General features: G+C 55.6%; 1 protein-coding gene across 1 annotated transcript in view; it reads right to left on the bottom strand.

The window, feature by feature from the left end:
- PRDM16 (PR/SET domain 16) overlaps positions 1–13218 on the bottom strand; it is a 272199-nt gene that overhangs the window by 48457 nt on the left and 210524 nt on the right. Inside the window, exon 4 of the mRNA XM_045299221.1 lies at positions 5070–5204. Coding sequence (XP_045155156.1) covers positions 5070–5204 — 135 coding nt within the window. The remainder of the gene's footprint in view (positions 1–5069; positions 5205–13218) is intronic.

Consider the following 13218-nt stretch of genomic DNA (forward strand, 5'->3'; position numbering starts at 1 on the left):
TTGTCTTATCATTGCCAGCGTTTCAGAGACATCTTCATTTTAGCTGCTCTTGGGGTCAAACTTCACCCTCCCCGGCAGCGACCTGACTCCCCGGCTGGGAGGGTTCCTGATGCCTCAAAATCCACTCGGCTTATTTTTTTATTTTTAAGATTTTTTAAAAGAATAAAAAGTTTAAAATCTAGCACATCCCTCTCAAGAAGATATTTCAAAAACATCATTTCATTCCCTCAGCAAACATTTACTGAGAGGCCATGTGCTTCTGAGAGCGGATTTTCAAACGCATCGCAGAGGTTCAAAATCACAATTTCATCCGAGGAGAACATCCCTAGGAATGGCGACCTCCCTGGATGTTTGAAATGCCCAGGGGACACTTTGAAACCCAGCTTGTTCTCCCGGCCGAATCAGCCGGGCACCTCAAACCCACCCTCGGAGCCTGCTTCACGGGACTTCTGAAGGCTTCCTGCCACACGGTGTTGGGGTTGAGCTTTGCAGAGGTCTCCGGCAGGCACCCTCCTGCTCTGTAGCAGCGGGTGGGAAAAGGAGGTGCTCCTTGGGTGGGGTGGCAGGCAGAGGGCTCCTCTCTTCCCTTGGAGACAAAGGCCTTATGACAAGAGACTGGGGGTGTTGAATATGCCCCCTTTGGCTTCTCTCTGTGCTCAGCCATCTCGGCAGCCCCGGTTCCCCTGAGCATGGCACTTCAGTTGAATGTCTCTATGGGGCTCGAGAGAGCCACAGTCGGCAGGTGATGTGGGGCCTTGGCATTCAAGTGACAGGGCCAGGTATGTCTCCAACGCTAGGATGGAGCTTGGGAAGGAGTGGCCGTGAAAGGGAATAGGCCACCTGAGGAAGGCCCGTGTGCGGCAAACAGCAAACTCGTTCAACTGCTGGTCACAGACTGACAACCCCGCTCCCTGCCGGGCTTCTCCCGTACGAGGCACCAAGTTGAAGGGAGCAATGCAGAGGGAACGTGGGAGGTGGAGGTGAGGTGGGCCGACACAGAGACAGTGTGACAGACCCCCTCCCCCCTCCACTGTCCTGGAGCCCAGGCTCTGAGCCGCAGAAACGGAGTTTTGAGTTTTGGGGATCTTTGAGCCCTGGTGGAGTGCTGAGCACAAGGTGGGGAGTTTGAAACCATAGATGCTCATGGGACAAAGGACGGGGCTCTCTGCCCCAGGAAGAGTCAGGGTCTGGGAGACCCACTGGGGCAGGTCGACCCTGTGCTGGAGGCCGCTGGGCATCGGCATCGACCCGCTGACGGTGAATTCAGTTTGCTTTCTTCTTTTGTTTAAGGATTGGGGAAGAAGCCAGTTTGTACGTCTGCAGAATTTAGAAAACCCGCTTGCTGCATAAAAATACCCACTCTACCGGCTCAGGTTGAGTTCACACAGGGTCTAAGAAACAGTCGTTTTAAAAAGAAAATCCGCATCTTTGGTTAATCTGATCTGGAGCCCATGGAATCGCCGCCCAGCCCCCGCCTGGCAGACCAAGGACACATGGGACACCCCTGCCCGCCCCCCCCTCGCTTCCAAGGACAGACCCCTCTCCATGTGCTTCTAATCCAAGTCTCCTTCACTACAATCTCATTTCATCTGGGAGGAGGACAAGGTTTTTTTTTGTTTTTTACATTTGGGTTTAATTTTTACGGTGTTTGCTGTTGATGTTGCTTATTTCTGCCTTGTTGTTGTTCTGCGGCGTCTTTCTGGGAGCGGCGGCCAGTTCTTTCTCCTGCGGAGCCGCTGGCGGGTTTGAACTCCTGGCTTTTCAGCTCGCCGCTGAGCGCTTAACCATGTCGCCACCAGGGTTCCTTTGTTTCTGCCTCAGAGGCCGTGCCCGGGTTATGAACGAGCTGTTTCCCCCAACGCCGCCTTTCAGTCAAAAGCGCAGGTCCATCAGAATAGGCACACGTGGTTCTGAGTGATCATCCGTGAGCCACGCGTCTGCCTTCCTGTATCTCACAGCGTATATTTTAGGGTCCAGAACCACCGGCCGAACCGAGCAGAGAAGGGTAAGCTCTTGTGAAAGATTTCTAGCCTCGGGAATCTCCAGCCATGGGTCAGGAGCAGCTGCATGGCAGGTTTTTTTGTTTTTTTTTAAAAATGCATATAGGATATATAATCTACACCTAATATACCCTATTGTAAGCCATTCTGTGGGAGCGAGCCCTGGCTTGGGCGGCTCACCTCCAGGTCAGTGGTTTGAACCCATCAGCCACACCTAAGGAGAGAGGTGAAGCTGTCTGCTGCCATCAGGCTGCCCAGCCTTGGAAACCACAGGGGGCAGTTGTACGTTGCTCGGCGGCGGCTAGGAGTTGGCAGTGGGTTTGGGCACAACACCACGGACGAAACACGTCCAGAGACACCAAAACCCCTTCGAACGGATCCACTCAATACACAATCATCAGAAGAAGAATGAAAACAACCACATCTCCACTTGCGTGGAGGCGAGATTGGTGTGGCATGTGTGTAGGTACCAAACACTGCCCAGACGCGAGGGAAACGGCTCTTAAAAGAGCTCAGGCAGAAACAAAGACAGAGGAACAGAATTATGAGCAAGGTGAAAACTTACTCTCGGTCCATCGCTGCTTTGAATGTTGAGAGGGGCCTTCGGGAAGCGGCGCTAGGACAACACTCACACCTGGACGACGCAGGAGGCAGCGACGGGGAGGCGGCTGCTTCTGAAGACAGTGGGCGTGGGGCGGGCGTCTGACGCTGGACGGGGCCGTTCACGACGGGTGCCGATTTCTTGAAGTCGCCCCCAGGGAGGTCTGCACCCAGCGTTCTTTTTCTCCTCACCCAGGGCCCTGGAGCAGCTGAGGCGCGAGTCTCCTTGCCTTAGGATCTTGCTCCCCTGACCCTGCGAAAGGCTTCGGCCGGCTCCTTCAGCCAACGCGGTTTTCCGTTTTTCGGTGTTGGAGTTTGTGGGTCTTGGACCTCGTCCTCCAGCAGTTTCCCGTCTCTTTGATGGGCCAGCAGCCGGTGCATCAGCTCGAGATGCTCGGGAGGCATGGTTACCCGGGCAAACGGGGTGATGGGGGTAGGGTGGGGTGGGGGACGAGCCAGCAACACACACAGTGACACGCCCCCACCGGGCCCAGGGCCACAGGATCCGACCTCAAAGGGCACCGGCGTGCTCCTTCCTCGAGCTGCTCAAAGCTCTGGTGGTGCTCCTGAGGGGGCACTTTGCCTCCCTTTCGTCCGAACCGCTGTGTGAAACCCAAACATGGACCACCACCGACTCAGGACAGGCTGTTCCCAAATACAATTTGCCCAGACGTCAGATGTTCTTGATCTAGGGGCCTTACTGTACTCCTTGCAATAAGAAAATAAATATGCGCTGCCCCCGCAGCAGCCCCCGAACTCCCGGGCCTGGGATTCTGGGTGCTGATGTAGGTCACCCTTGTCCTGGGGGCAGAGGAGAACTCATGCTGATGGCCCCTCGCCGGGACCAGCATTGGCGATGGAGGGGCGGCTCGGCCGGGACTGAGCCAAAGAGCAGACACAACACCTGCACAGCTCCAAGGGACCCGCAGAGCCCCCGGGCCCTGAGTGCTCACTCCTTCTGCAAAACCATCTCTTGCCGCAAGAGGCTGGAGCCAGGCCAGATGGCTTCCCTTCTCTGTGCCTTGATCCCCCCTCTTCCTCCTTCTCCCCCTTTCATCCAGGACCCCGCACCCCTCCCTGTCACACCTATTGCCTTCCAAACAATTCCAACACATCGAGACCCTGTAAGAGAGTAGAACGGCGCCCCCCTAGGGTTTTCCATGCGGTCATCCTTACAGACACACGCTGCCTTATCGTCCTTCTGTGGGACGGCTGGCGGACTCAATCGCCTACATGTCATCTGGCAGCTGAGTACTTTAACCACTGTGGCACCAGGGCTCCATGGGTGGGCCTATGGTTCAGGGAGGCTGAGGCCACCCAGGAGGCTGGCTTTACATACCTATAATTTATTTAAATTGGGGTGAAGCAGACGCCCCCCACCCTTTGCCATCTCAGCCGGTTTTAGGTGCACAATCCAGCCACGTTAATCCCACCCATCACATTGTATGGACATCACCACGACCCCAAAGCCACCTTCTCAAGCAATAGGCTCCTTTTTTTGGCAAATGCAGTCCCACGGGCAAGAGCCCCTCAACTAGCAAAGAAGCAAACTTCAGTGGTTGAAGGGGGCAGGGGTTTCCAGGCCCTGCGGGAGCTGGCACTGGGCAAGCACGTGGTGATATGGTAACTCCGGAGGGAGGAGGACTACTGGGTCAAAGGGACTGAATGGAAGGGACTGCACAGCCTCAGCCCTGTCTTGATGCCACCCAGCCCCAGAGCAGGCTGCCCCCTTGCACACAGGATCACCATCTTCTCTGCTGCTAGGCTGCAGCATCTGGCCCAGTGAGCGGGCAGAGCACTTGCCCAATGCCCACCGGCCTGATGGTGAGGACGAGCCACCAGTCATGAGGACCCGGCAAGACAAGGGGTCACTGTGTCCCCAGTGGCCAGAACAGGATGACTGGTGCCCAGGGCGACTTGGGGACCTCATCACAACACACAGCCCGGGAACTAAGCTGGTTTCCTCCCAGACGAAACAAGTCCCCTCAGTGGGCGGGCTGTGCTGTGCCCTGGGTTCTTGGAGGCCCTGGGCAGCCGGCTGGCTGGCTGGCTGGTCAGCTAGAAGGCTCCTTCTGCCAGCCAGGCAGCACGCCTGCTGGGCCACACGGGTAGGCAGCACCTGTTGTTTCAGCCTGGACTCTCCTTGGCGGCTCCTGTTCCCAGAGGCTCTCACGGCTTGCTGGCAGCAGCGATGTTTGAAGGGACTATGTGCCCGCAGACCCAGTGGCTGGGGCTCACCCACCATCAACTTTTGATGAGAGAGCCCAGAGCCCAGACCTTGGGATGGGGCCCCAATGAGGTGCGTGGAGGGGGCAGTGCTAGGTGAGAGGGTGCTGCTGGATTCTTCGGACAGGCAAAGCTGCCTCGTGCCTGGGTAGGCAGCACTTCCCCCAGGGCCAGCTCCTCATAAAGCCCTGCACCTCGGCGTGCTTTTGATCACATTGGGCTCAGCTCAGAGGAGGGACCTACCTGCTCGTTGACCTGGCACATGGTGAGGTTCTGGTCATCGCAGGAGTAGGCCACGCGGATGTACTTGAGCCAGCTGCTGGCCCCAGACTGGTTAGCGTCCACACAGAACTTCTCACTGCCCAGGTCCTCTGGAAGCTGCCCAGGAAGAGAGAGCATGAGGAGAGTCAGAGGGTCAGAGCTTCCCACGTACCACACCGGCTCCCACAGTGCCCGGAAGCACCAGCGGTCTCTCACTGGGCACAGACCAGGTTGTTTCATTTCTGACACTCGGGCAGCGAGCAAACACCTGGCCTACTGCACACTGCCCTGGAAGGACATGCCCGCTCTTGCTTGGCCCGATCTTGTTCCACTGTATCTTGCCATAGTGCAAGGTCAGCAGTTCAAAACCACCAGCTGTTCTGAGAGAGAAAGACGAGGCTCTCTGCTGTCAGAACGATTCACAGTCTCAGACACTTACAGGGGCAGCTGTACTCTGTCCCACAGGGTCTTATGAATTGGAATAGACTTCATGGAGATGAGGGTGTCTGTGTGTGTGCGTGTGTGTGTGTGTGTGTGTGTGTGTGTGCGTGCGCCCACACAGTGTGATGATGCTGCCCTGGGTACACGGGAACCTACAGGCAGAGACTTTCTTACTGGCTGTCACTACTGGGCCTGGGAACCGGCCATTGGCCAGGACCCCTGACCATGGAGATGACATGTGCAGAGGAGGGACACAGGGGCATGTCCATTAGGGCAGAAAGCAGTTGGTGGCGGCCTAGGACAGGGAGCAGCAACGGCACAGGGCAGCACAATCTTTCTTTCAGAGGCGATGAGAACGTTCCAGAATCCGATAGACGCACTAAACGTCAGTGCACTAACTGCCTTTGAACCGCACATTTAAGAATGGTGCTCCTTGCAGAGGGGTCTCGGGGAGAAGATAAGCCAGTCAGGGTGCGATGTAACAACGATGAAAAATACAACCTTCCTCTAGTTCCTCAATGTTTCCTCCCCGCTCCCACTACCATGACTCGAATTCTACCTTGCAAGTCTGGCTAGACCAGAGGATGTACACTGGTACACATAGGAACTGAAAATCCAGGGAATCCAGGATGGATGAGCCCTATAGGACCAGGGGTGTGAGTGGCGAAACAGGGAGGGTAGAGGGAGAGTGGGTAGGAAAGAGGGAACCGATTACAAGGAACTATATGTGACCTCCTCCCTGGGGGACAGACAACCGAAAAGTGGGTGAAGGGAGATGTCGGACAGGGCAAGATATGACAAAATAACAATTTATAAACTATCAAGGGCTCATGAGGGAGGGGGGAGCGGGGAGGGAGGGGAAAAATGAGGACCTAATGCCAGGGGTTTAAGTGGAGAGAAAATGTTTTGAGAATGATGAGGGCAATGAATGTACAAATGTGCTTTACACAACTGATGTGTGTATGGATTGTGATAAGAGTTGTATGAACCCCTAATAAAATGATTTAAAAAAAAAAGAAAAGAATGGTGCTGGTCATGTATGGGAAGGTCTGAGGAGAGGACTGGGCCTCAGGGCCTCCTGACCCCGGAAGGATCCTTGTTCGGAAAAGGAAGACCTGGGGAAGGACAGGAGGCTGTCCCCAGGCCTGTGAGAGCCCATCTGACCAGAGATGTGGGTGCTTCGTCCCTGTTGGTGTGTCCTGCCCATGCCCGCAGACACATTTGGCCCCACCTCATGCTCCCTGTGGCCCCACCCCATGTTCCCTGTCTCTGTCTGTGGGGGCCACAGTGTCCTGGGATATGTATTCCCAATACAGAGTTCGGGCCCCCGCCCAAAGCCCCTGAAGCCCATTCTTCTGTAAAGGGGTCCAGAACTCTGCATTCTGTCTGTGGATAGTGGGAGAGCTAAGTCTACAGCAGGGGTGTCAAACTCAATTAAAACGCGGGCCATTTGGTGTGACAGGCGAGATTCACGTGGGCTACATCACATTTGAAAATTTTGCTGAATTTATATTTTGAAGTAAGGATTCAGGAAGATGGATAGGATAATTATAACACTATATAATTGCTTTTATTTAAACATTTATTTTATGTATTTATAAAACTAAAATTATTCTTTTTTACCTGAAACTTCCCAGCACTGTCCTCCTACTTGTTTTCCAATATCTGGACTTAAAGACTGAAAACAGACAATTTTCATTGAGGCACATAGATGTTTATCAGTTAATCTTGATCTGTATGCTGTTTTATTTCATTTCATGGATGAAAATAGTTGCTCACACAATGGCCTCCCTCTAAAAATGTTAACTAGTGCAGCCACTAGGTATGATTCATAACAGCACAACCCAGAGTGCTCTTTTTCACCTTTTCACTATTGGGATCTGTTTACACTTCCAAACGTCGCTGGAACTGAAGCAGTGCATTTATACACGTCCCCAGGTCCCCAGGAAAGGCACTGAGCCATGTGTAGACTCGTCTTCAGTAGTTAAAAAGTTAACAGGGAATTGTGTGTACGGTATTGCCTCGATCTCCCCTAAGCGCTATTTTCTTCATAACATTAAAAAAAATTTTCCTTTTATTTCAGAGCATTTGGGGCCACAAAAAATTACCTTGGGGGCCGCACACAGCCCGCAGGCTGCCAGTGTGACACCCCTGGTCTACAGGATGGCTCCAACCACCCCTGAGAGACCGTGCGCCTTTCTGGGTCTCCAGGGTGCTTCCTGGGGTGGACAGGGCCAGCGCGGCAACAGGGGAGAGGTCCATGAGGAATTGTCTTATCAGAGAGGAGGGAGTGAGAACTCCCGGCCAGCCAATCCAATTGCACCTCAGGCCTCTGCAGCCCCTGGGACCAAGACCATCAAGCGTGTCTGCCCGCCTGCCAACACAGCCTGTTCTGTGGATACTCCCACTGCTCACCCACCACAGTCGAGCTCACTGATACCAGCTCTTAACCGTGTGCACAGGGATCTGAACCTCTGGGGCCAGGAAACCCCTCGCTGAGGGCAAGGCCGAGTCAGACACAATATATAGTCTTAGAGTGCTGGCCTAGTGCCAGGCAGTCCGCCCCAACCCTAAGTGGGCATCTGCTTGCTGGCCCAATAGCCCCTCCTTCCAGGCCTTCTAATTTCCTTGCCGTTGGAAAACCTTGCTCTGACCCACCTGATGGCCACAGCGTGTGGTCACCAAAAGTGGTCCCCCAAAGTCTGGGGAATCCCGTTTCCCTATATGGGTGACTTGGGCTGATCTTGGGGGTGGGGCGGTAGGAGGTTTGATGAACCCCTTCCTTCCAAAGAGACAAAAGTCACTCTCCTCGTTGGAGGACTCAGCGGGGACCATGGGAGACACAAGGTGGCTGCAGCCCCAACTCGGCTGGGACACCTTGCAAGCCTTGTTTGCCACTGTCACACTTGGGTGGCCAAGCCTTGCCTGTGTCCATATGGACGGCCGCCTGGCCATACCTGGTCTGTGGAAGGGAAGCCCACAAGGACAGGCAGAACCATGGAACTGTGGTCTCACTGTCATGAACTTGGCCTCCCTGCCCAGGGATACTTCCAGAGGCACCGGCCCCGGGTTGTGCTGCTGGATGGTCCTTGGGACACTGCAGTCCTGGTTGCTGGCTGCTTCTCCTTTGGTGCCACTTCTGACTCCAGAGAGGCTGTCCCAGGCTTCTGGCAGAAGGGTCTCCCTGTGTCCTGCTGACTCCCAAACACACATCCTCCCTACTCTCACTACAAGCTACACAGAGGCCTTCAGGGACTGACCCTATATCCCGCACGCCAGGAGGGAGGAGGCTTTCCACCTGCAGGAGCCCTGCGGGATGCTTCCAATCCACTTCAGAGGTGCTGGCTTCCTTTCTCAGAAGAGGGAGTGGCACCCTGACTCATCGTGGTCGCCCTGAAGCAAGGCTGGGTGCCCAGGCCAGCTGCCCACGTCCCAAACCTGCATTCTCTCAGGGTCAGGACAAGGACCGGTGGGTCTGCACCCCCTGGGCTTGGAAAGGAGCAGTGGGACTTCCTGAGCAGTGGGACTTCCAGCCCACAGGGACAGAGCCAGGCCATCTGCTCCCCAATTCTCGGACCCCAGACCACCTAGGGGACTCAGATGGCTGGGAGGCTGACTTGGCCACAGGGACACTAGGGGACAGAGATGCTGATGGACACACCTTCCTCGCCGTCCCAGACCATGGGCAGCCACACACCACCACCATGCCCTCTTGCCTCCAGGCTGAGGAACCGACACCCACACCCCCTCCAACCATGTCCAAGAAGGGGATGCCAGGCCCACTGTGCCCATGCATCTGGGAGCTGGGCCCCTACTTGGGCTCAGTACAGCTTGGGTCAGCTAGGGGCCTCTCGGGATAAGACATGAGGCTGCACTGACATTGTGGTCCCAGAAGCCAGCCCCCAGGAGGTCAGTCAGCATGTGTAGAGTAAGTGTAGAGTAAGTGGAGATCATAGTAAATGTGAAGTGTCCAGGCAGCCCACAGGCTGGCCTCTGCTGGGTGTCGCCTGGAGAGAGGGGCAGGGCACCTGCCAGCTGGGCAATGACCCAGCCCTAGGTGGCGTCCCTGCCCACAGTGGCCTCAGGGCAGATTCTGTGCCTGGATTTGAGATCTCTACCCCACCGGCACCCTGGAGCGGGTTTCCAGGTTGTTTGGGACTAAGCTCAGAATCAGAACCTACGAGTGTTGGCTTAGCCACGTCACAGCTGCCATTCCAGGCCACACAGTGCCCCCCACCCTGCTTCCCCACCCCAAGAGCTCCCTCAGGTCATAAATCACCCCCATCAGAAATGCTGAGTTATGAAGCGGAGTTATGGAAAAATTCTCTTAACCTTTACGATTTTTTTTGCACCTCATTTGAGGTTTCCTGCGCTTCTCGCGGGTGGGGATGGGGGGGCTCTTGGCGGGGCAGTTCCCTGTCTAACGGGCAAGGCTGAGCGGGCTGGCTGGTGTGCAGGGCGGGCGGAGCGCCCAGACATCTGTCGTCGGCTCCCCTAATGGGGTCTGAGCACAAGAAGGAGGGGCCAGTAGGCTGCCTTGTGGTCCCCCGTCCTGCTGTTGGTTGGCTGTCCCCTCAAACCGGCTGTGCAGTGCAGCATCCACCCTGACAGCCAGCCCCTGCCCCCTCCCACCCCCAAACTCCTCCGGAGGCCCCAGCAGCTCCAAAGCCATGTGGTGGGTGTCTTCTCTCCATGCCCACACTTGCCTGCACACACACACACACACACACACACACACACACACACACACACACACACTGCTACGATTTATGATTTCCACTGGACGGGAAACAGAAAGCCTATTCTTGTGACGGGAGGAGGTGGGAAGGTGTTCTAGAAACATCTTGGCCCGGGGCGGACACAGCCGGGAGGAACTCGTAAATCCAGCTCCCGCCTCTCATCGGGGACCAGGGCTGTGATTGGGGGCTGGTGAGAATTTGGACTGAGCAATGGGCCATGCTGCTGACTGGGGCTTGGAGGGCCTGGCCGGTAGGTCAGCAGGCCTGGAGCCCACCTGCTATAGGGGAGGGAAGGCAGACAGAGGGAGGGGCACTGAGAGGGGGGAAGAGAGAGAGATGAATAGAGAGATAGGCAGACAGAGTCCAAGAGGGGGGCACACAGAGGGATGGAGAAGAAGAGATGGAGAACACTTTGAAGAAGCAGCGTGGGCCGGCCACTGGGCTAGCAGGGACAGTCGTGTCCTCCCTAGGACAGTTCCTGTGGCACTTGTGTGTGGAAGGGGGTGGGGTAAGGACCAGTTTCCCAGGGAAGTCAGACACCGTAGAAGGGGCTTCTTCCTGTTGGGGCTGATGGTGGAGCAGGGTCCTCAGTGTACTGGGGATGGTGCGGGGTGGAAGGCTCTTGTCTTGGGCCATGAGTGGAAAGGGGTCCCCTAGCCCCATGCTCTTCAACGTGTATGGGCCATGGTGCCTTTGAAGAATTGATGGACATCAGACCCCCCACCATCAAATACACACCCAGATGCCATGGCATTTCCCAGGGTTCACGGACCTCCCCTATATTCAGCTGCCCACGTGTGAATGCTCAGCCCGAGAGCCCCAGCCCTGCTGTTCCTGGGGGAAGAAGTCTCTGGGCTGTGAGGCTACCCCCAGCCCCAGTCTGAATCAGCAAACCTGTTTGTCAAACAAGCTCCCAGCACAAACATACCTTGACCTGAATATTTCCTTTTTCTTTTTGGGAAGTATTCCCTCCCTTTTCTTCCTAAGACCCAGGGTGTCTCCCTAACTTTTAAAAAAGGCATTAGCCCCGGTATCTATTTAAATACAAATCACTTGTTGAATTTGAAAAATTTAAAGCCCACCCTAAAATATGCATGCCGTCACTATCGGAACGTGACTCATTAGTACGGCCCATATTCAAAAGATGCCTACAAGACAGGACAACAGCCCTGTGGGTCTCTGAGACTATAACTCTTGACAGGACTAGCAAGCCTGCTGGAGCGGCTGGTGGTTTTGAACCAACGACCTTGAGGCTAGCAACCCAGTGCATAACCACGGTGCCTCCAGGGCTCCTGCAGGAGGAGACGGGGAAGACAAGGAGCACCGGCAATAAAACCATGTTCCTGGTGACCGTGTGTGCCAGAGCAGCGCTGCCCCACAGGGTTTCAGAGCTGACCGGGGGGGCAGAGCACCAGGCTTGCTTCCCAGGTGCTTCTGTGAACGGGCCGTCTACCTTTTCTCAGGCATGGTTTGCACCCACCAGGATTGCTCCACCAACCCAAGCCCTTCTGACAGAGCCCTCTAACTCTGCAGGGGGCGGCTGGTAGGTTCAAACTGCCAGCCTTTCCTTCAGTGAGCTCAGCCCACGGTGCCACCAGGGCTCCAGGGACAGTGAGGCTTTCATGACATACCCCAGGAATGTAGCAACAATTGGGGTTCTGAGCGTTAAAAGAAGTGAACTATGGCATTCTATCCAAACTTGGAGGCAGGGTCTCGGCCCTGTTGGGGAGCCAAGTCTCTGTAGGAAGCCCTTCCTCTGTGGGCCAGGTTGAGGGCCTGAGGCCCCGGGAAGGGCCTCTCTGACCACTGACCCCAAGATGCACATTCTAGAACGTTTTCTTACTCCTGCGAACACAGGTTCCAAGGCAGGAAATGTAAACCCTTCTGCTTTCAGCAGCTTCTTTGGAGATGGGAGTTGTCACAATGTTGCCATCGCAAGGGTTCCCCGGGTCTCATGTTACAGTTGTGATTGTCTGTGTTCAATGTTACAGTTGCAGTTGCCCAGTGAACAGTGTGGTGGAAGGCAAGGTTTTCTTGGCTCTAATGCTACCCCTGCAGCTGTCCTGTCTACAGCGTTTCAGATGGCATGTGTCCCTGGGTCCAATGTGACAGGGGACCATTTCCCAGCCCGGAGTTCTCAGAGGGTTCGACCATCCCGGGGGTCTGCGAGGTCTGACAAACATGAGGTGCTTCTCAGAGGTTTGGTGAGAGGCAGGGGGTGGGGGGCGCCCCCAGGCACAGTATTTTTAGTGCCTTCCTGCTGCTGAGTCAGTTTTGCCAGTCCATCCACATCCTCCTCTGGACCGTGTCCTCGGGAGAGGGGAGATGACTCACCGTCTCCCGTATCAGACCCCATGGCCTGAGACCAACTCTTGCACATGCTCACATCTCAACAGGCCGATCGGAGCCAGTACCTTGCCAACTCCCATAAAGGGTAGTCCTCGCCGTGCTTGGATGGACAAAAATGGACTTTGGCACCGGGTCCGGGGTGCAGACGGCGTTGTCTTTGGGGGTCCTGCAAGCATCAACTCTGTTTCCTTCCCTGGCAGGTCTAGGTGTGTGTCCAGAAGAAGATGCTAGACACCTTTGGTCCGGCATCACCCAGAAATGCACCCACTCATGATGCTCTGTCTGTCTGCTTCCCAGAAGCTTGGCCTAGCTGGTTTCCGTAGCCTGCGGCTCACTGGACCCATCCTTTCTCCTCTCCTGTCTTCCTCTCCTCTCCTCTCCTCCCCTCCCCTCCCCTTCCCTCCCCTCACCTCCCCTGACCCTGGTAGCTGTTGCACGTGGCCTGACGGAGGCGCTGAGCATGCCAATACCATGAGTGGGGGCAAGGGAGCCCCAGGCTCAGGGCTTCATGCTTGGCAGTCATCTTGCCACAGGTATCAGATCTCTACCCCACCGGCCCCCTGGAGCAGGTTTCCAGGTTGTTTGGGACTAAGCTCAGAATC

This window comes from Echinops telfairi, unplaced genomic scaffold (genome assembly GCF_000313985.2).
Source record: "Echinops telfairi isolate 266 unplaced genomic scaffold, ASM31398v2 ScPeMD7_7457;HRSCAF=8495, whole genome shotgun sequence".
In the NCBI taxonomy this organism is placed as follows: domain Eukaryota; kingdom Metazoa; phylum Chordata; class Mammalia; order Afrosoricida; family Tenrecidae; genus Echinops; species Echinops telfairi.